Raw genomic sequence first — 26,267 nt, forward strand, 5'->3', positions numbered from 1 at the left:
TCAGATAGTCTGATGCAACATGAGGAAACATGATTTGATGGTAATTATTAAAACCTAACCCCAAGACAGTGACCCGAGACTCATAAATAAAGCATATTCTATTTTTAGATCTGATGTTCAATGTTTGATTGTTGTCTTTTTCACTCGAGATTTGTTTAAAGCTGCTGTGAGGAACTTTCAGTTTGTGTTGATTTTGGTGCCTCCTATGGGCAAAGGGTACATCTCATAGCTTAGCCTAACAGAGCTCGTTCTGTTCACGCCAAGATACAAAAAGTCTCATCCTGCTTTCTCTAAACAGTCAAATATGTCACTCCTTGAGAGTATTTGCTTTTGAAAAAGCCAAGGACTGTTTCTTTGGCATGCTACTAATCCTCTGGTCTGAAACCTACCCCTGTTGTAGCAGTTTCATGCATCAAAAATTACAATGCAGAAAGCAACAATCCTGTTTTGGATGGTCTTGTTTGCTTCTGTAAACAAAGAGAAATTGAAATCTGTTTCACAACAAGTAAAAAACTCAACACAGAGGCTTTAAACGCATAATGGTTGTGAACGCTGGTTATATAGTAAGTAGGGCTGTCAAATTATCAATCACATTTTTAATCCCTTGTTTGAAATTAAAGTCATCCCAAAACAGATTTTAAGCCAAATTAATAATATAAAGCAATACATGCCAACCTAAGGACATCCCCTAGTCCCGAGTCTTCCACATTGACTGGCCTAAAGTAATTTGCCTCCCGGTTTTTGTGATGTGGTTACCCGCTGGCATCCGTCTGATTAGCTGCACTGGAATGTTTAGTTTGTAGGTGTTAGCATGAATTTGAACATCTTCTGTGATATTTTAATTGACTGGCCTTCAGTCAGTTTCCACATTAAGCAAATACAGTCGTTAAATCCTTCAATTTAGTTTCATCTACCAGTCTGTGGTGTTTCACACACTCCAAAATAGTTCCCTGCTTGATTTTGTGGTGCGGTTACCTGATGACATCAGCCTAATTAGCTGCACCTGTATGCTTAGCTTGTAGGTGGTAGCTCTAACTTGAAGTACTTCTGTGATTCTTTTAGTTACATTTGGCACAAAAGGCTTATTGCTTTTAACTCGTCAATTCAAGGAGTTTTAATGAAATGTACCATTCAGAGACGTAGTGGTGTGGTTATTTTCCATCACGGTAGAAGAAGGGAAGCAGGAAAAAACTGAGGCCGCTCACCAGGTGTACCAAAAGGTGAAAAATAGAATTGATTTTGGAACTTAATCGCATTGCAATTCACGCATAAACACTGACAGCCCTGATGAGGAAGGTTATAAAGAAAACAAGGCTAAAAGTGACCGACCTGCTATAATCCTTTCTATAATTTGTTTATTTGTTTGCTTGTTTCAAAACTGCTTCAGCTCATGGTCATTTTGGAGGCTGTTTGTTTCATTCTGTCTCCCTTATATTCATTCTAACATGTTATTTGGCAGCATCTGCTTTTGCAGAGTGAACCTCTAAACTGGTTACAGGGTGCACATTTTCATTTATAATGTAGTTTTCCTTCTCTCTGTTGCAGAATACTATACATAAAAATACAGACACTATTGTAAGGTCTTTGAATAACTGCACAATGCTGAGAATACACTCAGAATGAGATGCATTAAAGTTTCCACACACCAAAATGATCACGATCCACAGAACAGAGTTATTATAGCATACCCTAACAAAAAAAGCACTGAGCTCAAGATACAGAATCCCAGACTAAATCTCTGCTAAATCCAAGAAAAGGGACTTGTAGAAGTTGAAGACACTGTCTGCTAACTGACCTTTGGAAAAAAAAGTAGAAAAGAAAAACAGCAATGCAATGATTGACAATCAGAAAAGCAAACATATCATCTATCTTTTTGTCAAACTCTTTTGGAGCATTTGTTGATCAAATAAAAAAATGCATAGTCAACAAACCACATTAAAGCCACCAGTAGCCACAATCCATCCTGACAATCGCTATCAAAACAAGATTATGCCCACAAATCTGTTCACTGCCAGGATTAATCATAGACAATCACAAAGTTTTACAGGCGATGCTCAGCCAAACCACATCCTACAACTTGACTGAAAAGCCACATAATTGTAACGGCCCTACAGAGCGTAAAGCATCAGACGGGCCCATGCACCGACTTGATAGACCGTCAGACTAACAAGACGTAATGCAGTTGGCCAGCAGACGTGACAGGGATGTCTGGCTTTGTGACAGACACCTTTATAGGGCTGGTGAACAACGCAGCTCCAGAGCCAGGCCAACAGGGCTGAAACCTCGGCATGGGATCAGGAGGTGCTTCAAAGCCAGACAAGAGACTGCTCTGTTTGGAGAGGCGGCAGTAAATACTGGCAGAGTAACGCAGCCGGTCCAGAGGAGTGACAAGCACCACACCCTCAGAGAAAGTGTCAAAGCTGAGACCTGCACGCTACTTCACAAAATCTGATTATTTTTTCAACAACAACTAGAAATAAATAACATCACAAGTTCTTTAGGGTTTAAAATCAGGGTTTGTTTGCACGGTTTACATCCTAAATCTGCAAGTGCCTGTGTGTTTGTCTGTGTGAGCATTTGTGTTGAGAATAACCAGTGTGTAGAGATCTGCTGTAAAAAAAAAATAAACATGGCAGTTCAGTGCAGAGTTGCCTTTCCCCGGTTTAAACAGTAGGCCTCAGAAAGCCTGTGTTCCCACTTGTGTCATTTCCAAACACAGCAGATGTCATTCTGAAACTGTAGTGAAATCAGACCAATGTATCAAACATCAGTGTAGCTCTTAACTTGTTCAAATATAAACATTTTCAGTCTGTACTTCAACTATCAGCTGAGGCTTTATTCTCATTTACTCTCAATTTTTATGCTGGTTTGACTTGGTGCTTAAAATCACGAGCCCACTGTACAGAGGCTATAATCTTTGCAGCTCTGTTTCCATTCTGATCTGCAGCCTTTTGCCAAATGTCAGGCCCCACTCCCTCTTCCTGCTTCTTTCTCTTTCCACTGTCTTATCTCTTGATAATTGTCACATAAAAAATGGGTTATGTGTCACAATAACAAAAGGGAGGCTCATGACAGTAAAGTGTAATCTCTAATATTTTTTGATTTTTCTAAAAAAAAGAAAAAACGTTCAGATGGGACAAAGAAATGCAGTTGCTAACATAATTATTTTATAGAATAAATTGGCTTTTGACATTGCTGTGGTATTGTCAGTTGAAAATATGGGTACTGTAAAACCATAATTGACTGTTTACATTTTTTATTGTATCCTGTTTTTGTAAATTTTATAATGTGTTATGACGTGTTAATTACAATGATTTGTCATTGTAGTAACAAGATTTGCACATGTTTTTTGTACACAATTATTTTGTATGCCAAAACTTCAATAATTAATCAATAAATAAGTCAAATTTGGTATGCATTGCTTTGAGTTTGAAGATTGTTTGACAACTTATATTTTCAATATACAATAAACACAAGATCAGGTAAAGATGGTGACCAAGCTAAGTTGGTAATAGCATTAAAAAGCTTTCATATGGTATAACACTGTTTAACAAACTGTACAGGATTAAAATATAAATAAATGAGCTGACTATTTGCACACATTGATTAAGAGAACCTCAGATAGTTTCAACCTTATGCTTATGCTGGCTTGACAACAATGTTAAACAGGAACAAGGTTAACATGCTAACTGTTTAAGTTTCCATAAGTTTAGTTTGGGATAACCAGAGTACATCAAATCCATTCAGAGGGGAACATAAACATCTCAACTCAACTTCAAGGCAACTCACTGAATAGTTAATGAGACATTCCACCTTGAGTGTGTGAATGCTATTTTGGTGCCTCAGACTGTATTAATGTGGACGTAGTCTCAGTCCCAAAGATGGCGTTCACCGTGTTGGAACTGCTGACTTCAACTAACTTTCAACTAATCTGGAAATCAGTAGAGAGGCTAGGTTAAGGCTCTTAGCTTAGCCGTCTAGTAAATTGCTATAATACACCAATCTGTCAGTCAAATCAGCAACATCCCTAATTATGGGTTATCATGCATACACTTAACACAACTCACTAGCAGACCATCACACTTAAAATCCATGTGACCAGCAGTCCTAAAAGAAGGCACTGCATAAACCAAATTAAAATTGAGCTTCAGTGTAAAAGAGCAGCTAGATACCTTATCGTCTTTCTGTAGCTCCATTAAACATGACAGTGCTAGCTGAACCTACCCCCGTGCCAGTTGCCTGTTCTTTTGGTCTGAAAAGCTGTCAAGTACAGAACTCACAGTACTCCTTCAGCCCTCTTCAGCCAGCACCCAATATTTACAAGCAATCCCAAATCTGTGAGAGAATTCGATTGAACACAGATGGCAGGAAATTCCTCGGAAATGACAGTGGCCAAACCCAACCACAGAACATGAGAGGATCTTTATGTAGCAGACCCATCGAGGCCCATCTGACATATCGTCTCTCTTCTTCTCGCCCCGCTACACCTCCTGCCATCGATTACAATTTGACAAGAGTGGAGGTTTATGTGACTTCTGTAAAACAAGTGATCAATTTGCAGCAATAACTGTATATTTTTTAATGGTTTAGAGGCAGAAGTGGGGGAGAAACAAATGAATAGTTAGGGGAATGTCTGGAGAAAAATTCCTTTGATGGTCGGTGGTCTGACTGAGAGGTTGAATTTAAGTGTTGGTAATTAGATCACATTTGAATGGAGAGACATTTGAAAATGATTATTTTCTTACCTACACACAGTGCACATAACCTTCTGTTATTCACACAGGGGACGCTAGTTGTTTAAAACAAGGGCCAAACCAGATGTTTTGGGAACCAAAAGAGGAATCCAATTTCACTTCCTACATCTTTGTTTCTTTTGTTGTTTTAGCAGAGGAAGAATAAAGGAATGTTACTTTGAGGAATGGATATGTTAAAAGCTTGAATAGTAATTGCTTTGACTTTTCGAAGTTTCCGGTTTAAGTTGAAGCCTTCTCCACACTGTCCACCACTAAATATTAGCCAGTCAGGATGATTAGGGGTTAATTCACCTCAAAAATTGAGCTCTTAAAGGAAAATTAGTTTTTCAAAAACCCACAATTTGCTCTGACAGTAGAGGCACAGAGGGAAGCTTTTATTTTTATTTGATTATTGGAGTTATTGGTGTTGCTTCATGTCCCTGGTCTCAAAACCCCGACATTTCACCACACTAAGAAAGTTTTTCTTTTCAGAAAAAAAGAGACTTCTGCCCAAGTTGACTGATACACAGAATACAGCACACAAAAGGTATTGCACAATATGTACGAGACTTTAACTGTGAAACAAGTCATTATCGGATGATACATAGCTGCAGGAGCGTAGCGGACGAAGGGTACACAGGGTACGCATCCCCCGTGGCTGCCGTATCTGTCACCTATGTCCCCCGCACTTTTCTATACTGTGAATCAAGTTTGACAGCCGTTCAATTAATTTTAACAAGTCTGAGCTCATTTTTCCAAGTTGTTCTGAGCGCGCCATGAGTGGGTGTGAACAGAGTGCTCTTCCTGCATCCGGTCAAGCACGCTCCAGCTGTTGCTGTTGCTTCCAACTAGGCGGGATATAAGATGTGCTATAACTCAAAGCAATCAAGTCAGCTAAAAGCAGAAGACCCTGCACTCTTTCCTTATATCTAACAATTTAAGTTGGTTATGCAATTTCTGCGTTTGATAAGTTCATGCTTGTATTCAACTCTCAGTCACAATAATATTCACCATGATGCAGGAATTAAGTATTAGATGCTCAATATTTTCTGGGGGAGGACCCCCAGACATCACTCTTGTTACCTCTGCCTCAGTTTGATTCTGACCATGACGCTTCACTGCATGTCTTTCTCTGCTCTTCCCATGTTTCCTATCTCTCTTCAGCTGTCCTATCACTAAAAGCCAAAAAATCCCCAACCAAAAAGTAAAAAAAAAAAAATCAAAACAACAATATAAAAATGGCATTTTGCACTAAAATCTTGACAATGCTAACAATTTGTCCCCCTCACTTCTGAAATGATGGCTAAGCCTCTGCATAGCTGTTTGGTTATGGTTTTAGAACATTTCAAACTAGATGTCTGTGAAGGTTCTCAGTCATCCCGGTTGAGGTAATTTAAAGCTTGATCCAAAAAGGCTCCACCAAAATCAGCTTTCTCTTTGAGTCAAGCTTACACTTTCCTCAAATCACTAAGCCAAACTGCAAATACTAAAAGATCAAGAGCCAAGCTAATAGAGAAGAACAGAATAGAAAGTAACAGAGCAAACATGAACTAAAGTAAACAGTAGATGTTTCACATTCAATAATGTATATTGAGTGTAAGATAATATATCTTGCAGAGTAGGTAATGGATAATACAAGACAGATATTGTAGAATGTGTATATTGTGCAGTAATTAAATAAATTGCACATTTGTTAGTTGAACAGTAAATAAAGTAAACAAGTAGTAGTAAAGTGAACAGACTGTTCTTCCTGAGGAGACTCAGATCCTGCAGTGTCTGCAGCAGGCTTCTAAAGATCTTCTACCAGTCTCTGGTGGTCAGGGCTCTGTTCTTTGCTGTGCCATGCTGGGGGGAAGGCATCAGGACAGGTGAGGCCAGCAAGCTTAACAAGCTGGTAAAGAAGGCCCGCCCTTTGGGTGGCCTAGAACTGGACAGTCTGGAGTCAGTGGCTGAGAGGAGGATGATGGACAAACTGCGAGCCATCCTGGACAACCCCTCTCACCCTCTCCATGATGAGCTGTGGCTGATGGGGAGCTCGTTCAGTCAGCACAGAATCCCATTAAACTCATAGTCAACCTCTGCCATCAAAGTGCACATACTTGGCTAACAGAATGACCATTAGGTGTTGTAGAGGACCCTCCTGCTTGAGGTCTCACCTCAGTATTGGAGTATTTTGTAGATATATAGAATAAATAGGAGTGGGCCCCAGGTTTTCCACCGAGTGAACCTGTGTTGGGTTTCAAACCACACATACCTAAGGAAGTCAGCAATACTGTTCTTTTATTGTGTGGGGAGTCCTCATTCACCAAAGGCTTCGGCACGAAGGACCACCCCTCCTCACCGCCACACACACATATTCACAAACACAGATCACACAAGGAGACAGGAACATGGACTCTAGGTAACTCTAGATGGACAGTCCAGCAGACATTATACATCACTCCACATCAAACAGAGCTCCATAATGCTGCTGTGAGGAGGAAGAGGAGTTGGGTGAGGAGAAGGAGGAGGAGGTGGAGGGGGGTGCTACTCTGAGTCGACCTCTCGTCTTTCTACAGGTCTACAGGAAGAGCCCACTGTTTGAGCTCTGATAGCATGTCTCCTGTGGTTACAGGGACTGAGGCACAGTGGGGCCTGTTAAAACCCAAAATGGTACCAAATGACACCTATGGAAACACACTCAATCTTGTGTGGTGGGGGGTCAATACACAGTTATTTACACAGACAGCAGCAACGTGTGTTGGAATGGACAGGGCCACCATCAAAGAGCTTTATGAGCAAATATATTCTCAATGTGTGTGCATTTCAGATGTCCAGGCATTAAAGGCCTCCTGTGTTTTCCATCTCTTGTTTAATGGCTGTAATAAGACCCCCCGCACAATGTGAGTTAGCCAGTGGTAGCAGCTACAGTGAGACGGGTGTTTTGTGTCATTGGTGGAATGATTTCAGGGTTAGGACCTTGTTGCTGTTTAAATGCGAGGGTCGGACCCAGGACATTTCATTACATGTCAATCCCTTTTTATAGACTGTTCTTAGTAACTGTGATGACTGAATATGTAGTTTTAAAATAATTTATAGTCTTACAGTGTACGCTGACACATGAGAAAAACACTACTTTGACATTGGTATAGAAGGCAAAATATATCATATCTGCCTGTAGAGCAAATACATACAGTATGTCATTTTGATGAGCTTGGATTAAGACAATTGGTCCATCTTATACTTTCACTTGTGTATATTGTTTCTGTCATGCACATGGAATTGTTCTATTTAAAGCAGAGTGTGCAAAAGCCTTTTCGTTGATAGATATTTGGATGCGTCTGATTCCAGAAGAAGCTTAAACAAGCGATAACGACTGGAAATAAAGAAATCATTCTTCATCACCGTCTTGCCCTCGTCCATGTGTGTTGTTTGGCTGCAAAGTAAAGTTTGAAGCTGTCTGTGTAAGTCTGTGAAAAGTCTGAATAAAGAAGGAACCTTGAAGGGCTCTGGCCTGCGCCATGTGTCAGGCCTTTCACATAACCTGGCATTCATTGTGAAGCTCTTTTACGAACCATAAAAAATATTCATTTCGCCCCAGACCTGTTTTCCAATATAGTCTCCAAACCCATAAAATGCTTTGCTTTTCATTTATTTTTATTTGAGGAACTTTGAAATGCAAATGTTTGTTTCCTTGCTCGTAAAAATTGAGAGAAGACATCTTAAAAGAAAAATTTGATGTGAAATATGAATTCTGGCCATTTTACATCATCCCTAACATAAACATGCGGGTTCTCAGTGCAAGTCTTTTTGTGCTGTTAAATGAGTGTACTTTGGCAGGCTGCAGCGTACATATACTGATGCTTTGCTTCTCTCATTGGACTCCTTCATGGCTCAGAGCTCTGGAGGCTCGTAGAAGACTGGCATCTTTACAGTGGCCTAGATTGGCCATATTTTCGTGTCGAATAACAGATCTTGGCCCGTAAAAGTGGGAGCTGTGGTAAAGTGTGCATTACATTCACACACAGCCAATGCTATCAACGACATGGCTAACAGGTCCTGTTGACCTTTGTTGAATTGAATGTAATGCAGCCTTTTGTGACCGTTAACTGAAAGAAAGATGTAAAGTGATGTTAGATAAGAGCTGGAGGCAGTGATGTGATCAGGGGTTATGTGCCTGGCAGCAAAAGATTTTCTTAGAAATCTTTGCAGGGGAGAGAGAGTGAGAGAGAGAGAGAGAGAGAGAGAGAGAGAGAGAGAGAGAGAGAGAGAGAGAGAGAGAGAGAGAGAGAGAGAGAGAGAGCAAGACTGGAAGATAATTAATGGAAGTGAAATTTCAAACCATCTTTCCTCACTGCAGGAATCATGAACCAAAAGAAAAGCTTGGTTTTTAACTGTCAGGCTAGTTGGCGGGTAATGCTGTGATGATGCAACTTTGTTAGCAAATCAGCTATCATCTCAATCCAGAAATCATTCAATTCAAACCAGACTGTCAAAATCTTGGCTGTTTTGTTCATGGTTGTCAGTATGGATTGGTGCTTGCTGATTTTGTTGATTTACCTTCACTGGGAATGTAAATCACAGTTTGAGAGTAACAAATGCTTACAAGGGTGAAAGAAAACATGTCAATTTGGTGCGAAAGATTTTGTATGCTTTGTTTGTATATCATTATGGAAAATACAGGATTTCACAATGCAGGAGAACCTTTATTCATACAGATCTTTTTCAACTCTGACTGAAAAAACACAATCCCTGCAAGATACTGTGACAGGTTAAACAATAACACTCTTCTCATTCAGTGCAGTGATTGTATGCTTTTGCTCAGTGAACATTTCCTGCATCATTAAACTGCTAAATCCCTAAAAGCCTGAAACACAGTAGGTCTGTGTGTTCCACTACACGCTGTCAAACTGCATGCAGCGCTACAGCATGTATGGAGCTGTGTAATGCCGTGGAACAAGCAGCAGGTATTTGTTAGTTAATCAGCATTTGAATTAAGCTAGGGGCTGAGGCTGTGTTCAGGAGCAGAGCGGCTGTTTTGACTAAGCCATCTCAGAGAGGGCCCGGTCATGGAGTCTCCCAGCATTTGTTAAAGATTAGCAGCCCAGTCCTGATGCATCGAGCCCAGGTCAGGCAGAGTGCAGGGCTCGGACGCAAGGCAAGTTTCACCGTATCTCTACCATCTGCAGCTTTCACACAGCATTTCTACAAGTCCGGGTACATGAGACACACAGAATAATGTGATTAAAGGGTTTTTTTTGGGGGGGAGGTTGGAGTTCACTGAGGGGAGGTTGAACAGAAGTTGTTGCTTCAGGAAGCAGGTTTGACAGACAGTCAGTAAGGTCATGCCACAGAGGTACTTAAAGTAAATACAGAGCAATAAGCCTATCAAGATTGTCCTTCTTACTCGTTATACTAAAGTTCATAATCTGTGTAGCATCTGTGTATGATTGTAAACCTTCTTTGTGTCACGTTTTGGTCAGTTTCTTTGCAGAGTGCTCTATCAGATGTGAGCAACTTCCAGTCAGAGTATCTATGCTGAATGAAGGAATAACAATAGCCCACATGCTCTCTGCCTGTCATTAGCCAAAAGACTAAATGAAAACCAACTGTGTGGGAACAATAAAATAATTTGTCAAGGGAAAAGGCTGAAGATAAATTCTGCAAAGCATTTTCCAATTGGCTGAGGTTTTGGGTACTCTGTGCCAAGTGCTCAGCACCTGGCTGTCACGGCTCTAACGCTGCCTAATTCATTTCAACTTCCAAACACACGCCTATTAGATCACTGTCAGTACGAGCTGAAAGAGCCTGATTAGGCTTTTTATCGGTATCAGTCAACATGTACTATGAGCTGACTTTATAAGAGCAAAAGTTAGATAAACAGAAAGGAGAGAAGGGAGCAATCTTGCTCTCCACTTATTTCTCTGCTCCTTCTATCTGTCCACTAAATCTGTGACTCAGCTTCAGTGAGGACATACTGGGGAGGAAGCCAGGTACTCATCCTAAATATTCTTGTCAAGAAGGCGCAGATGATATATAGGAGACATTTCCTGCTACGGGAAGGTTTATTGGTTACTGAAGCCGTGTGAACCCCTCCAGTTTGAACAGATCCAAGAATCTGAGCCTATCAGTTTTAAGGCGAGTGAAGCCCCTCTTGATGGGTTTTGGCTTTGTTTTTTAAAGTTTAACGCTGAGCTGCAGGAAACGGCTGTAAATGTCAAGCCAGCTAGGACAGCTATGCACCGGATTCCATTAGGATCACATTGTTGTTGTTTTTAACATTACCTACCCAAGGTCAAGCAGCTGATGGCAATTCAAGAGCTGATAAAAAAAGACACCTCTTAGTATAAAACCACAAGAACACACAAGACATTATATCATACAGTTAGTGCAAATGACTTGATACTCAAACACACATTGATATTAAGTGTGTGTTAAAGTGTCCAAAGCACTAAAGCTACTAAAATCCCAAAACCATCAAATCCTAACCAGTTTAGGCCTTTTGTTTATGACAGTAAGCATCACAAAATATTCAAAATTGGTGTAGCTCCTGAGTCATTTAAAGCTCCTGTTAGGTGTTCCTTTTTGGCATAGTTGAGCACTAACAGAGAGATCTGTCATGTTAATAGTACAGAGTAATGCCTCAAAGCCATCATTGCCTATCGCAATTAATAAAATAAAAATAAATTAGTCCATAGCGTTGATGCTCGTCGCTTGTGTATGCTAATAATTTCATTTATTAGTATTTTAGACTCAAAGCATTTCTTAACTCTCTATTCATTGACCAATAGCCATGAATCATTTTTCACATAGCAGTCAGTACAGCTTTTTTCATTCAGTTTAAAAGTTTAGTTTCATTAAGAATTTTGCAAACTTAGTGAGTCCATCAGCTTTCATATCATATGTGCATTTGGACTTGCATGCCATATTCTCAGAGGCTTAAAATGACTGTAGCATGCAGCATCTTTGGTGATTGATTGTTGTTGAAAGTATCCCTGGCTTTGCACTGTCTTTGCCAAGTTTTGAAATTTTGAAGTATCATATACAAAGTTGCGTGTCTCATTTTGGAATCCTGCAACAACTGGCCAGGCGGTGTTGCAACAGAGTCCTTTCTGTTGCTAGATCTCTGCTCTAATTAGCTGGCTAAGAGTGTGCATATTTTATTAACTTTTCAAGGCTTTCATGCTTTGAGGTCATGAATGTGTCCATCTATCCTCAACTTTCACCAAAACATTTGCAAACACACACACACACACACACACACACACACACACACACACACACACACACACACACACACACACACACACACACACACACACACACACACACACACACAAAGGCACAAAAACCCACACCATCCAAATCTGCTCACTACTAAAACTGCCAACAACGATCCCCATAAGAGATCCTAGAGTCCAACATGATGTTTGTGTTAAGCGGTGTATTATAGAAGCCGACTTCTGGGTCTTAGGGGGAATGTTAAGCATGTTAATGAAGAGTGCATACTGAGGCTATTACTCAGTGTAATATGGATCCATTTAACACACTTATTGCACAGCCTCTATCAGCTTTGGTTCAAATGGAGGAAAGGGGTCCTACATTTAATGCTAGCAACAGTAAATCAAAGTAAAAGGGAACTGATAGTCGGGAAAACATGGCCAAAATAAACACGGCACAGTTCTCTTTAAAATGCACTCTGATCTAGTGAATGTAAAGCAGACAGACACAACAGGAGACAGAAGATAACAGATGTTTCTGTTGTTTCCAGTGGAAACTTGTAGAATGAGCAACCAGCTCGTCTGTGCGTTGTGGTTTTCTGCTCCAGAGGGTGAAATCGAGCTGACATCTCTGGTAGGTAGGGACATGAGTGCAGTTACTATACAAGCCAATGTCGTCTCAGATTCCTTCAACTCTATGTTGGGCAACGCTTTGTCAATGATGATTAAACTAAGACTATGACATCTGATAGACAGATCAAGTAGTCAGCCTTTGTATGTGCTAAGAAAATGGACTGGGAGTGCAGTCAGCAATGCTTGCTGTCCTCTTTAATATGATGTCAAAGAGTCTTGTAGATGCTTAACATCCATCTGTCAGTTGTTGTAGCTACATAAGCACCAAGTTTTAGGGAGTGTAGCTAGTATGAAGCTGGAAAAAGAGTAACTAAGTAAAGAGTACTTTCATTTTGTTTCTGTTCTGGTGCTTCATGAGGAGTTCACAAACTGAAGACATTCCCACACATAAAAAAAACATCACACTGCAGAATCACATCATGGGAAATTGCATCCTCTTATCACATTCTCTATCTCCTTGCTCTGATATTAGCCCACTGAAAAACAGCCTGCCCTTTCAAATATAATTGTCTGTAAAAAGTCTGTAAAATAACCCTAAGCATTACAGATCACAGCGCTGGCATAGAGCCTCTAAACTTTATTAACATCCAGAGTCGGCCTGGCCAAGCTCCCAGCTCCCTGCAACGTGGACTTACAGGCATTAACTTGAACAGAGCAGCAGCATAAGTTTCTCCAAATCCTCTACTTCCTCTCTTCTTGTAGCGCTGTGTTGTCCAAATTCACAACTGAAAAAAGAAACATTTTCACAAGACACACGTCCACCTGTGTTACAATGCTGCCTGTGTGCTGACAAAGGATGAACAGGGATGATATCACTCCACACTCAAGGGATGGTTTCGATTTTGAAAAATATATAAGCTATAACAAATTGGGACTGTAAGATTTTCTTTCCAGTGATTGTAAATATATCTCTGGGAGAAGGAATCCACAGATATGGACTTAAACCTAGCTGTCTATCAAGGTCAATAACACATAGAGATCTGCCAAGATATAATGCAGGTATGAAAATCTGAGTCCAAATCTGCAGACGCCCAAGTTGTCACGCTCAGGGTTTGTGATTGATGTAAACCCACATCTTTCACAGACATGCTAGAGTGTATTTTCCCCATGCAACCTTTCCTCCATCATTCCTTTGTGCACTTATTAGTCCTGGTGAGCAAGTTAATGCAGCGCAGGGTCTGGATTGCTTTGCACATGACTAGAGAATAAGTAATTCTTCCAGAATGCTTGGCTTCTATTAACGAGCACTAATAAAGTATATAAACTGCACTATTAGACTTTATAATGTCTTTCATAGTCCTCTGGGGCAGCGCCAGCCAATGGTGCAGTGCGCTGACTGGGCACTGCCCCATGGCAGCTTCCTGGCAGAGACGGGGAGAGAACAAGAGAGAGGATAAAATTCAGGTTTTTTGGCTGCTTTCTGCACCACTCTAATGAAGGCATTAAAACCGCCTCAGTTTGCATCATGTTTGCACATTTGTTTTTGACCAGTCAGTTGGAGCCGGTGCTTGATTGGCTGATTCATCACCAACATGCCTAGCCATATAAAAAAAAAGCCATTTCAGACACTGTTTTAAAAGCTGAGTCTAAAAATGTGAGTGTTTCAAACTGTTGCTGAAGCAGCTTTAAATGGTGACCTGATTCATCCTTAGCAACCATGACTCTGTGAATGTTACTAACATCTTGATCATAGTTAAAAAGGATAAACAGCTGATTCAGTAGTAACATATTCTCATGTGGAAAAGATGAAATCCTCATGATTGACTCAGACGTCCAGGACTGCCCTTTCACACTCAATCTGTGCTCTCACAGCTTGTTTAGCCCTGCTCCTAATATCCACTTCTCTCTCCCTCCCTCTCTCTCCCTCTCTCTCTCCTTCTCTCTTTTCTCTCTCCCTCTCTTTTCTCTCTCTCTCCCTCTCTCTCTCTCACCTCCCCAGCTGACAGCTGCAAGGGCCCAGTCAGCTCTCAGCACCACTCTGGCAGAGGCAGCACAGCGGCGGACGGCCGTCCTGACTGCCACAGTCAGAGTGGAGCGGATTTTTCTTTGATGAAACACAGCAGTGTCGAGCCAAGAACAGCAAGTGGCACAGCCGAGATGTAAATCAAAAACCCACCCGTGTGCTAAGTCATACACAGAGAGGTCTGCGAGAGGAGTCGCTGCTGTCTGAAAATGCATGAGTAATAAAGAGTCTATAGACGTGTGGTCAGCCATGGCAAATCTGTCCAGGCAGAAAGAATAAGTGAGACATAGCTTTAACTTTGCTACAAATAATCTAAAGGTATAACAAATCTGGCTAATTTACAAGACTTGTCAGCCTATTCCTCTCATCAGCAAAAAATGTACTGCTTGAAACTTTTCAAGCACTTCTCGAGGCAAAGTTTGTGCTAAAAATACATTTTTACGACGACATATCTGAGCCAACTCTGCAGATTTCTCTTGATTAAGCCGAGGCTGGGAGCACGTTTCCTCCAGAATTCCTCTGATATTTCAACACTTACTCAAACCAGATCATATTTTTGCTGAGTGACTGTTTGGATTCCTTGGCAGAATAAAAGTCAAATGCTTTTGGTTACTGGAGATGCCGTACTCATACCACACTGGTCACATAAGAATGAGAACATCTGACCTGACTGACACTGACTGTGGAGAGAGAAAAGGCAGCGGTGTGGCCGCAGTGCTAAACTTCTACGCTTTGCATCTGTTTTTTTTGTGGGTTCATACATGCCTGACTTAGTGTTGCAACATCAGAAGGCCAATCAAAAGATACTCCAGCTAAAAAACAGCCACAACTTCCCATAAATCTCTTTCTTCCTCTTTGATTCCAACCTCAGTCAAGTTGATGCAACACTCATCCCTTCCTCTGCCACTTATCTCCTCCTTTCCACACACGTCATGTGTAATTCTGGCCAAGTTTGATGGAGGTGATTCAGCTGTGCAGATGCCAGATCAGGGGTGTTCTCTCACTCTCCCTCTCTAGTGGCTGTGACTCAGGACGCACTCTCATTCCATTACCCAGCATTCCCTCCTCGGCTCCTAAGCCAGACAGAGGTTTACGGGAATACCGCTGCAGAATCATCACCATGCCTTTGCTTTATGAATCAATGGAACATGCTGCAAACATTACACCCTGAAACACCCTTCCCAGGCAGCACCCTCGCATTTGCCCATAACTCACTGCTGAGCTCATGCAAGACGCAAAGACGTGGGCTGAAGCTCATGGGAGCCAAAGAGTACAGACTGGTGAGAAAAGAATGTTACTACCACTGCATCACTTTGATATGCATACACAGGCCAGTATGTAGAGTCGCACATGATTTAGAGGCACAAATGCAGAAAGAGTGAATGTTAAGATGTTCCGCAGTTGGTTCTTATTAACAAATAATGCCTAAAAAATGTAATGGTTAACCTTTGACCAGTCTTTTACAACATGTGGGAGGAACTGCTGCTTTAGCTTCCTCAATTAGCCTCAACTGTACTTAATAAATACATATTTTGGAGTTGGAGTTGATTTTTTCTCATCTCACAGAGAGCAAAACCGCAGCGGTGGCAAGGATTCAGTGTCTCAATACAGCAAGGAAAAATAATATTTGCTTATGGATAAGAACGTTATGATTATATGGTTATATTTTTAAAACAGAAGGCAGTAAGGTTTGGTTTTACTGAATGGCAAAAGCTCAAATTCTTACAAAAGGACATCATTAGGGTCAGGCACATTGGCTAACTTTCCGGTTTCTGCTAGGGTTATCTCCTGTAAAGACTTTGGAGGCTAAAGAGCTTTGATTTTCCCTTGTCTTATCAAATTCTTGACCAATGCTTTTCATTTCACAGTAGTCCTACCAAACCAGACGATGACACTATAGTGAATGACTGATACTGAGTCGAAGCGTGGGAGAACACCACACAACTGTTTTCATTTCCTGCACACAGGCTTAATCTCCACAGAGGGATAAAAAGGTCAGTTTAAGATCATGAAAAAAGAAACACCTATCACTTTAACTGTGGTCAAAATACAACTCATCATCTGCACATTCATATGTGATTAAGCATCCATTCATTTTATATTCAGAATCTAGTAAAATCTGTTTAGTTTTTTAATCATCAAGCAACAAGTGAACAAACAACTATGATTTGAGCGCCGCTTACACAACTATGGAACTAGACTAAGACTACAGTCAGGGTCCTGATCCACAAAAAGTATAAATGGTTTAATAATATGAACTGCCCCCAAGTCAGAACTGGAAAAAAATTACTGGAACTAAAATGAATGAATGCTATCATCTGAGCATATCAAAGCAAAAGGTACAGCTATAATAATGCAACTCAGGAAATTCATAACCCTGTAAAACAGCTGACGTTAAGATTTCCTAGGATTATAGATATAACAACACAAGTGTGAAGATTTACTTGCACAAAGAGACTCCAGACGATGACCTAAAGAAGAGATTGTAACATTTTGAATGAAGTAAATTGACTGCTTTAAATAGTGTGGACTGTAACATTGTAGCTTAAGCTGAGCACCATATTGTAGATCACCGTAATGATTCATGTGTATTTGAAGAATTGTGCCAATTGCCAGCTACTCTTCCTGTAAAATACTGAAAAAGTGAAATTAACTAAATGTATTAAACGTAGAGCTGGGCGATATTGAAAAAGATGTCATCACGATAACACTTTTCATATATTCAGTCGATATCGATAATTATTACGATGAACATCGATGAACATCATTTATATTAAAAAGCAGAGTTTTGGTCCTGAGTGAAAATTGAAGACGGTTTGTTAGGATGTAGTTCTCTGATGGACTTCTTGAATCTTTCATTTTATACTATGCTAATTTACATGTGTGTCAGTTTAGCAGAGTATTGTTTGAGTAGTGTAAAGTTACGGGCAGAGAGATATTGTTCCCACAGTGCAGTGAACGCATCACGGTTATTCAGTGGTCAGTTATACAAGGTTTTACATTTTTTTCAGTGTCGCTGTCGCTCGCTTCAGCTGTGTTTACATTCTACTCCAACCCGCCTACCTCTTAACCTGCAACTGGTTGGCTGTTCAATGCCGTCTTCTTCTTCTGTTCAATGTTGGGTGGCAAATAGCATTTAAGGCACATTAAAGGGAAAGGGAGGAACGTTCCTCCCTTTCCAATGGTTGGGCGGTGCGATTACAGGTTTAGATATATCACATTTTTATCTAACCTTTGTTATATTTTTGCTGAGAAAAATTATATTACGATAATTATCGCTATCGAATAATCGCCCAGCCCTAATTAAACGTGTTTCTTTGTGAAAGCTACTGGTCTCTGTCATTAAGTGTCGTACAACGCTGAGTCTGAAAGTAGTGCTGCATTATTCGGGTTGTTTCTCATAACAGTCAGATTATCGCCCTGCAGGCTGACGTCTACAAAAGCTTCTGGGGAAAACACAGGAAACGAAGTCACTGTGAGAAAATTCATCATTGGTGCCAATGCCACTCCACCACAAAAGTGTGAACATAATTACATATGTGTGTGGGTCTATTACTGTGCATGCTGGCATAGTGTTTTTTTTAATTAACAATGGATGCTGCTGGTTTCATCTGCTTGCAAACAGGTGTTGAAACAGAATGTTTACATATTGTACATATTATGTTTATAGAGAGAATGTCTTTGTGATGTTTGCTGTCTAAACCCAACAAACCTCTGACAATGATTGAATACAAAAATCCATTACTCATCTCTCGACATGCTGAATCCACACACAGAGCTCAGCATTGATCTGAGAGAGCAAGTGAAGGAGTCCAGCTCACTCCTCTAACTCAAACATTTTCCTCAAATTAAGCCTACAGACAGAGCAGCTTCGTCCCAGCCAGGAGAAACTTTAGTCAGGTATCAAATGATGCTAGAGTACACACTTCATTCAAACCTGATATTCTTTCTCAAGAGGAGTCGAGTGTTTTTCTTTGCAAGCACAATATTTTCTTTGCTGGTGGGCACCAATATTTATAGCACAGAGGACCTGCAGTCGGGGAAAGGATGATCGGCCGCTTTTGAAAAGCAACACACATGGTTTTAAAACTTAAGCACCAGGTGTGACATAAGTCACTATGATTTGGATTTCATTCAAGTTGATGTAAAAAGAATATCCAATAATTGTCTTTGGGTTAATGCCGGGGAGAGTCATAAACATTGAAGCGGCACCGAATCAGGTTGGAGTTTTGACAATTCTTCTGTCGTCTGCTTACTTAAGGGACTCATTATCACACTTGAATAACACGGTCTGACTGCTATAGTAAGAGGTTCAGTAAAGCTTAGACTTACATTTTCTGGATTAAGTACAATTCAGCAGAGTGCCACTGAACACAAATGTCTCAGCACACTGACACACCAGATTCCCTCTGACAAAATCCTACCTCAAGGATTAGATGAAACATCAGAGGTCAAAGGTATTAATCACATATTATTCTGAGTAACAGTTCATATTTTGCAGTCACAGGCTTCATGTTAAAGGTCAGAAATCTCCAGTGTGAGGTAAGTTCTTCCTCTGCTGTCCCACCTCCACCAGGAAGAATATCACAGTCTGTCTGTGCGGAGATTCATTACAGTATAAATCTAAAGCAGCGATAGAGAATGCAGTTTAAACTCCAGCACTGTCCCCAAATGGGAGCACGTAATATGATCAGCCTGAAATGAGGCATGATACAAAAGACTGATGAGTACTGAGATCACTTCATACTCCATGCTCACCAGAAGAGACATACAGAGTATATTTCTATAGAATACAGATTGCAAGATGTAAGCTGTACAACACTTTTCATTATCTAGACATGATTTTAATTATATCTGAACATCAGTGGTGTTAAGTTGAATCAGTATGTCTTTAAGAAAGAAGACATTATGCACTCCAAATGGAGCCTGAAAACTAAAATCAGCAAAACCACAAAATATTGAAATTATTAACTATCACACAACTGCCTCACAGACACAGAGCCAAACAAACAGATATGTATGTGTCTGCTTCCATGTCAATCTTCACAACATAATCCACAAACACATAACACATCTTGAGTTCCCACAATTTACGGGAAGTGAGTTCAAAAGCTTTGGGAAGACAATGAGACGATTCATTCTGCTCCGGGATGTTGGGGATGGAGGGCTGAGGGCAAAATCTGCGCTCTCTACGAGAACTCATAAATGCTGAAACACATTCAGCAGACATATGGTTTGTGTTTAGTAAGAAGAAACAACAATCAAAACTGTTGATCCTCTTCTTGCTAGAAGGATGATTGCTAATATAAAAGTCTGTTCCGTCTAATCATAATTTAAGATGGGGCTGTAATTACCTCCGCCCTCTCACAACAACACTCTGTCTAAACAGGATGGAGGAGGCTTCCACTCAGGGCTAATTTTCCATCCTGGATGATATCTGTATGACAGTTTTTATTTCATCCATGTAAATGTTTTATAGCTTTTGCTTGTACTGGTTAGCCCAACTCAAAGGTTATTTTTTGCACTAAAGGAAATTTATAAGCTATATGAATTTTAGGGAGGTAGAGGAGTAAACTATCCTGAGATTAATACCGATATTGTCTAAAATTTTATGAAAAATAGTTAGGAAATCCTTCAAAAGTTATTACTCTTTGACATATTTATTTAACCTAAAGTTGCCAAGTTCTCCACATTTAATTGATCACACTGTTTTTCCTGTAAATTGAACACTGTCACGGCTTGTTACAATCCATAGGAAATGCACACTTGCTTGGCAGTTATTATACATCACTTCACAAAGCCTTCATGTGCAACAGAGACTTGGATTCTGGTGTTATTTATGAAATTGGCAATAGAGCCAAAGGAGATCTGGGTCTAATTAGCAGACCTAATCCACAATTGCAAACAGGGCTCTCAATACAAATACACAGCTGCATCAAAGTTCTGCTCATGTGCAGCCAAGTTGAATCAGCATTATTTTAGATGACGGCTTTTATCAACCTCAAAATATCTCCACATGCTTATTGGTCTAATTAGCAAGACTGACAAAGCAGCTGTTTGAATTATTTTGTGTTGTTATTTTAATTATTTGTTATAATAGGAGCAGTTATCATTACTTGTAATGTTATCCAACCGCTTCGAAAATGCGTAAAAAACACTTAAATGATGTTTATCCACTTTGTATCAACTGAACACTTGACGGCTCGTGCTCACGCTTGAACCTACTGGGCTTACCTTGCAGGGGTGGAAGCGGCAGGCACGAGCGCGGAGCTTTGGCTGACAGATGCAGTTTTTCCTCGGCTGCGATGAGTCTCCTCGGGCTGGCGCAGTTCATATGAGCCGGTGTGTCAGACGGGCTCCGACAAATCTGAGCTCCAAAGGCAGCGCTCCCGGCACGGCGCGCACACATGTCCGCCTTGCTGCCGTACATGGAGAGCGACAGGCCGGTAAAGTCTGTGAAAGTTGGAGTCTGACAGTGGCTCACCATCCCGAACAGCGAAGAGTTCTGCATTGATATCTCGGCTTTCCCATGCGGTGTGAAGTAAGCGCTGCTCACATTACCTGCGCATGAGAAGATAGATAAATCTCTGCGTGTGGAGAGCAGTTGCAGAAATGCTACACATAGAATAAATACAACAATGAAACTAACAGGATTTGGTAACACCTACCTTATCCAACGAGCCAATGAGGAGCAGGAAAAAGTGTAATTGTGGGCATCAGCATGTTGATCAAAGTGGAGCTGAAAACATCTGCAAGCCTGGTCGATAGCATCCTCTCAGTGTGGCTCGTGCATCAGCATCCCATCTCTCTCTCTCTCTCTCTCTCTCTCTCTCTCTCTCTCTCTCTCTCTCCCTCTCTCTCTCTCTCTTTCTCTCTTTCTCTCTGATTGCCACCCACTAACTCCGCTGCTCTGTGGGAATCAGGAGCATCAATGAAGCCTGCATCCGTGTTTATGTGAGTCTCTGGATGGTGTTGATTGTAGTTCTGAATTTAGATGTAACGTTTGAGGTGTCCTCTATGTGTGGGATATGGCTTATGTAAATTGGGTCTTTAAAAAGCTTTACTGATGTTGGCTGCTTTTTGTAGCCTACCTCACCTATCAACCACATCAACTTTATTGTTTTTGTTTTTCAAAAAATGTTGCTTAGGCTATATAATCAAGAAAATATTACTTAGTTTTTATTTTCCATTTTGACTATTTAGGGAAGGACGTACAGCGTAATTGGCCATTCTATTAGGCTATGTAAAGTAAGCATGCATTCACGATTAAGTAGGCTGCAGCTTTCTTTATGATGTTCTTATAATATAACTTCAGCATATGCAGTTTGTTAAAAAAAACGCAATGGTCAAATACGATTGGGATAAGAATTCTTATTCTGCATTTTTTTATCATGTGATTTAATTCAAATATTTTCTTCCACTATTTCTTGATTTTTAAAAAAGGTGATTTTAAAGGTAAAAGGTACTAACAGTGTTGTCAGAATAAGGCAAACACGCAGGCTACTGCATTTTGATCGGCGTTATTTCAACGTCATGATGACCCTTAATCTGCTTTTATTTATTTGGGCCATGTTCCATTAAATCAGCTGAACAATCTTTAAAAGTCAAAAACAACTTTGATTTATTTAGAACAAACAATTAGATTTAGAAGTGTACCTACTGAATTACATCCTGCCTTTCTGTTCTTTCCTATAATCAAGTCTGTCAGGAGATCTGTCCATCCACAGTAGCACCACACTGAAACACCATTGCTATACACTATTCCGTAGCGCCATCTAGTGGCTTCTCTGTGAAAGGGGAACTCCTAATACAAGTCAGCTGACATTGTTGGTTACTAAACACTTAATTATCATGCAAATACAAGGGGAGTTGTACAACCTATCGAGAGGAACTTAAAGTGTTTTGTAACGTGTTTTGTTGGCTCAGGTTTTCCTGCACGGCCAATCTGAATTCTTTGGATACAAAAATGCGGAAATGCACGACTGAAAAACTACCTCTCGATGGTGCATTTGCGTGCTGTAGTAAATTTTAATCCAGCTAGATAGTCAGTCACACTCCTGTGCAAGAAATTGTTTGGACATTTTGTTTTGTTTTTTAATCAATGTCATTTGTCCCCTCACTAAAAAAAATGTGAACCGTAGTTTTATTTGTATTAAACAAATTTAGAATATGTGATAATTTGTTATTTTAAGTTCTCTTCAGTGTGCTGCATTATAGTGGTTAAAATATTCCCAAATCAAAATTTAAATAATTGAGTCTGGTTAATGTTGAATTTGTGACTAATTTTTATTCTTGTTGGTTAATTTTTCCAACATTTTTTTTCTAGTCTTTCTGATGGTGTAGCAACACTTCCTGTTTCATATTGATTTAGAGTATTATAGACAGAATAGTGAGTGGTGAACAAATGAATGCGTGGAGGTAACCCGTTGCTGCCTTTCCATAATAATACTAATAAGATGTCATCTTCTTATTCTTAAAACCTTTTTTATTGATCTTTGATGCTTTTATTTACTTATCTAATTTTATCTATTTATTTTATTTATGGATTTTTGAAAAACCTCTCACAATGTTTTATTGGTCTACTGTCTCAGCACTTTATTCTGTTTAATTTAAGTTTATTCTTGTTAATCTTTTGCGTTGTATTTTGTTTTTGCATTGTTTCAGAACTCCTACACTCATCTCTGTCTGTCAAAGGTTCATTTTGTCTTCCTCCTGCCATGCTTTGCTTGTCAAAGCACTTTGAAAACATTTGTTTTTAAAGGTGCTATACAAATAAAGTAATATATAAATAAATAAATAAATAAACAGGGTCCTTCGGTTACAATTGTGCTGACTAAATCCTTAACGAAACCAAGCAGGGACGTGTGTGTGCTCCAACGGCAGTGATATATATATATATAAAAAAAGTATCTGGAACACACAGGACCCAAGTTCAGATTTCAACCGAAGTATTTGCCACAATTAATCTAGGAATTACGAGCTCAGCAAGAGGCCCTGAAGGCAGCTGCTATCGAACTTTAGCCGAGTGGGCGTTAACCGACATGTTAAACACTCGGATGGAAACTTAGAAAGAAACACTGCGGTCAAGGCAGATCTCCACCAAGAAGCAAACATGATTATGCAAAAACTGATGGTGTATTTGTCGACAGCATGGATGTTGTGCTTTATGATAGGAGTGAACTTCATACTCCTGATCATTGGTTTTATATCACCAAAACTCTCAAAGAAGATAATCCTGAAAATGGGTGAAAAGACCACGATGACTCAGAATCCCAACTTTAAGTTTGAAGACTGGGGCCATACGTTCTGCTCATTACAATTCATCAAAACAGCAGCTCAGCACATATGGTTGTCGCTAGGACAAGAAGCTTTTGTGGGAGGAGAAGCTCCGGACTCACCTGTGGTCACCATGGAGGGAGCCAAGTCAAGTGTTTGCAAGTTCTTGAAAGGTGCGTTATCACCTGCAAGATGTGCAATGTTGTGCATTTGTGCCCTTTGTGCTCCTGAATTTCAAAAGTAGTTTTTTTTTCTTCCTGCAGGCAACAGACCGCTGGTGCTGAGTTTCGGGAGTTGCACCTGACCCCCGTTTATCTTCAAACTTGAGGAGTTCAAGCAACTCGTCAAGGACTTCAGTGATGTAGCTGACTTTCTTGTTATTTATATCGCTGAGGCCCATTCATCAGGTGGGTGAGAGTCGTGTCAGGGAGATTATATTCTTTCAATTAAGATACATGAGGGTCAAGCAAACTTTATTCAGTTGACAAAATACATGTGTGTGATGCATTTCCATGTTTGTGCTCGATCCTCTACCTAAACACACATTTTAAGTGCATCTAATGCAGATTCAATTGATTTGTTATTCAGGTCATGGCACTGAACCCAAGTTTTCACTAACAACAGCTGAGGGCTGGGGGTGTGGGTGGGAGAGAGTGGGCAAGCTGTCTGTATTTGTATTTGCAGTGTTTGTTACGTAATATGTCTCTTATATGCTTTATTTCTACTTGTGTCTGAAGACCTCAAAGTGAGATGCTATATCTGAAGTGGCTATCCTTTTCCTAAGTTCAACATTTCATAAGCTAAAATCTAAATGAACAAATATTGCAGTCTTGCAGGTTAAGGTTTACATCTTTAGGGAGATTACATCACTGAATAATGGAATGAATAAAATTGTTCCTGACGTCGCCTTTTAACTTATGCTTTCAAATCTGGTCCAAAGTTCACTCTGATAAAAGTGCCTCTACATCTGATGCTGGAGTATACTTATGCAACAATAATAAACCTGGATTTATTACTTTCTCCTGAACCTTCACACTTCTGCATTCCATGTCAGTCCAGTAAAATCACATTTCTCTTTCTCAGATGGTTGGGCCTTTACCAACAACTATGATATCAACCAGCACCAGAGCGTGGAGGACAGGCTCTCTGCAGCACGGATCCTGCTTCAGAAGGAGCCCCTTTGTCCTGTGGTTGTGGATGAAATGGACAATGTCGCTGCCACAAAGTACGGTGCTCTACCTGAGAGGCTTTACATTTTGCAGGCTGGGAAAGTTGTCTACAAGGTGAGCCTTTGCACGAGTGTCATTAAGACACATTCCTGTCTTAATTTAATGTTATGAGTTCCTGATTGCTCACATGCAATTGCGTGATTAGAGGTAGCACAAGAATTGTGTTTGTTGCCACACTGTCTGTTCAGATGCTATCCTGTAAGGAGGGGCAGCTACGCCAACAGTCACAACACTAGATGTTGGCATGGAGCCAGGCTCAAGCCAACCCTACCATAAATATAGACTCGCTACATAGGACATGGCAGACATGTGGCTCTGATTTCTGATATTTAATGAAGGTGGATTAAGTTTCTTCACTCTGTGATTTTAGGGTGTTGTGGGTCCTTGGGGCTACAATCCAATGGAGGTGCGTTCATTCCTGGAGAAGATGAAGTAAGGATTCCAGTTGGGTCATGTTTTTTCCACCATGTTGTTTTTATGTGAAGAGGTCTCTTGAGTTCAAGAGGGGATGATATTGCTGACATAACAGAATACCATACTGCTTGTATGTTTACTTAAGAATTTCATCAATATACTGTCACATCTGCATGTAGTTTTTCAGCTGTTCTCTATCATTTCTTACATCAGCAACAAGTAGAAATATCAAAAACTGTCCACTAATGTTCAGACTCTCCTGTACAATGAAAATGTATCTTAACTGACAACCTCTGAACTGGAGCTCAGCGCTCAGTGTTTCGTAGTGACGGCTACAGTTTAAACCGTTGGCCTCTGTAGCCTGATGAAGTTAAACACGGAGACACTCCAGTGAAAAGCTTGTCTTTGAGATTTCTGAGCATGCACAGAAGATGCATTAACATTAGCTTCCACAGTTTGAAAGGCTCTAAGATGTAAGGTAATGACAACACTTATTTTCCACTTTCCTCTCGCAGGTTCAGTCATAATTATCATTTGCATTGTAAACTCTATGAACTAATGTAGTCTTTGGTTGTTTGTGAATGCTCTGAGGTTATTTCGCTGGAGGCTGCTTTTTACATGATGATTACAGTGCAAACCTTGGAAACTGTGGTCTGATGGAAGATAATAGAAAGTAAGCCTTCTCTTAATTATGTGAGAGCATTCATAGTTTGACTAAGATATACTAAGCATCTTTTTTTAACAGTCTGCATTATCTTTAAATGTTCTTCTGTTACAATCAAATTCTGCTTTGTAGTATAATAAAGAATAACCCAAAGAG

General features: G+C 40.2%; 2 protein-coding genes across 3 annotated transcripts in view; one reads left to right on the plus strand and one right to left on the minus strand.

Annotated features, from left to right (window-relative positions):
- LOC117830838 (zinc finger protein GLIS1) overlaps nucleotides 1–21,361 on the minus strand; it is an 81,680-nt gene extending 60,319 nt beyond the window's left edge. For both annotated transcript variants that reach the window (XM_034709142.1, XM_034709135.1), the window contains exons 1-2: nucleotides 21,197–21,361; nucleotides 20,763–21,089 (exon numbers count right to left, since the gene is read on the minus strand). In XM_034709142.1, coding sequence (XP_034565033.1) covers nucleotides 20,763–21,039 — 277 coding nt within the window. In that variant the 5' untranslated portion in view covers nucleotides 21,040–21,089; nucleotides 21,197–21,361. The remainder of the gene's footprint in view (nucleotides 1–20,762; nucleotides 21,090–21,196) is intronic.
- Nucleotides 21,362–23,549: 2,188 nt separating this feature from the next.
- dio1 (iodothyronine deiodinase 1) lies at nucleotides 23,550–26,267 on the plus strand. Its single transcript, XM_034677048.1, has 4 exons — nucleotides 23,550–23,977; nucleotides 24,068–24,211; nucleotides 24,888–25,087; nucleotides 25,404–26,267. Exons 1-4 carry the CDS (start codon nucleotides 23,641–23,643, stop codon nucleotides 25,467–25,469), a joined length of 747 nt encoding a protein of 248 aa, XP_034532939.1. The 5' UTR covers nucleotides 23,550–23,640; the 3' UTR covers nucleotides 25,470–26,267.

Source organism: Notolabrus celidotus, chromosome 2, assembly GCF_009762535.1.
Source record: "Notolabrus celidotus isolate fNotCel1 chromosome 2, fNotCel1.pri, whole genome shotgun sequence".
NCBI lineage: Eukaryota > Metazoa > Chordata > Actinopteri > Labriformes > Labridae > Notolabrus > Notolabrus celidotus.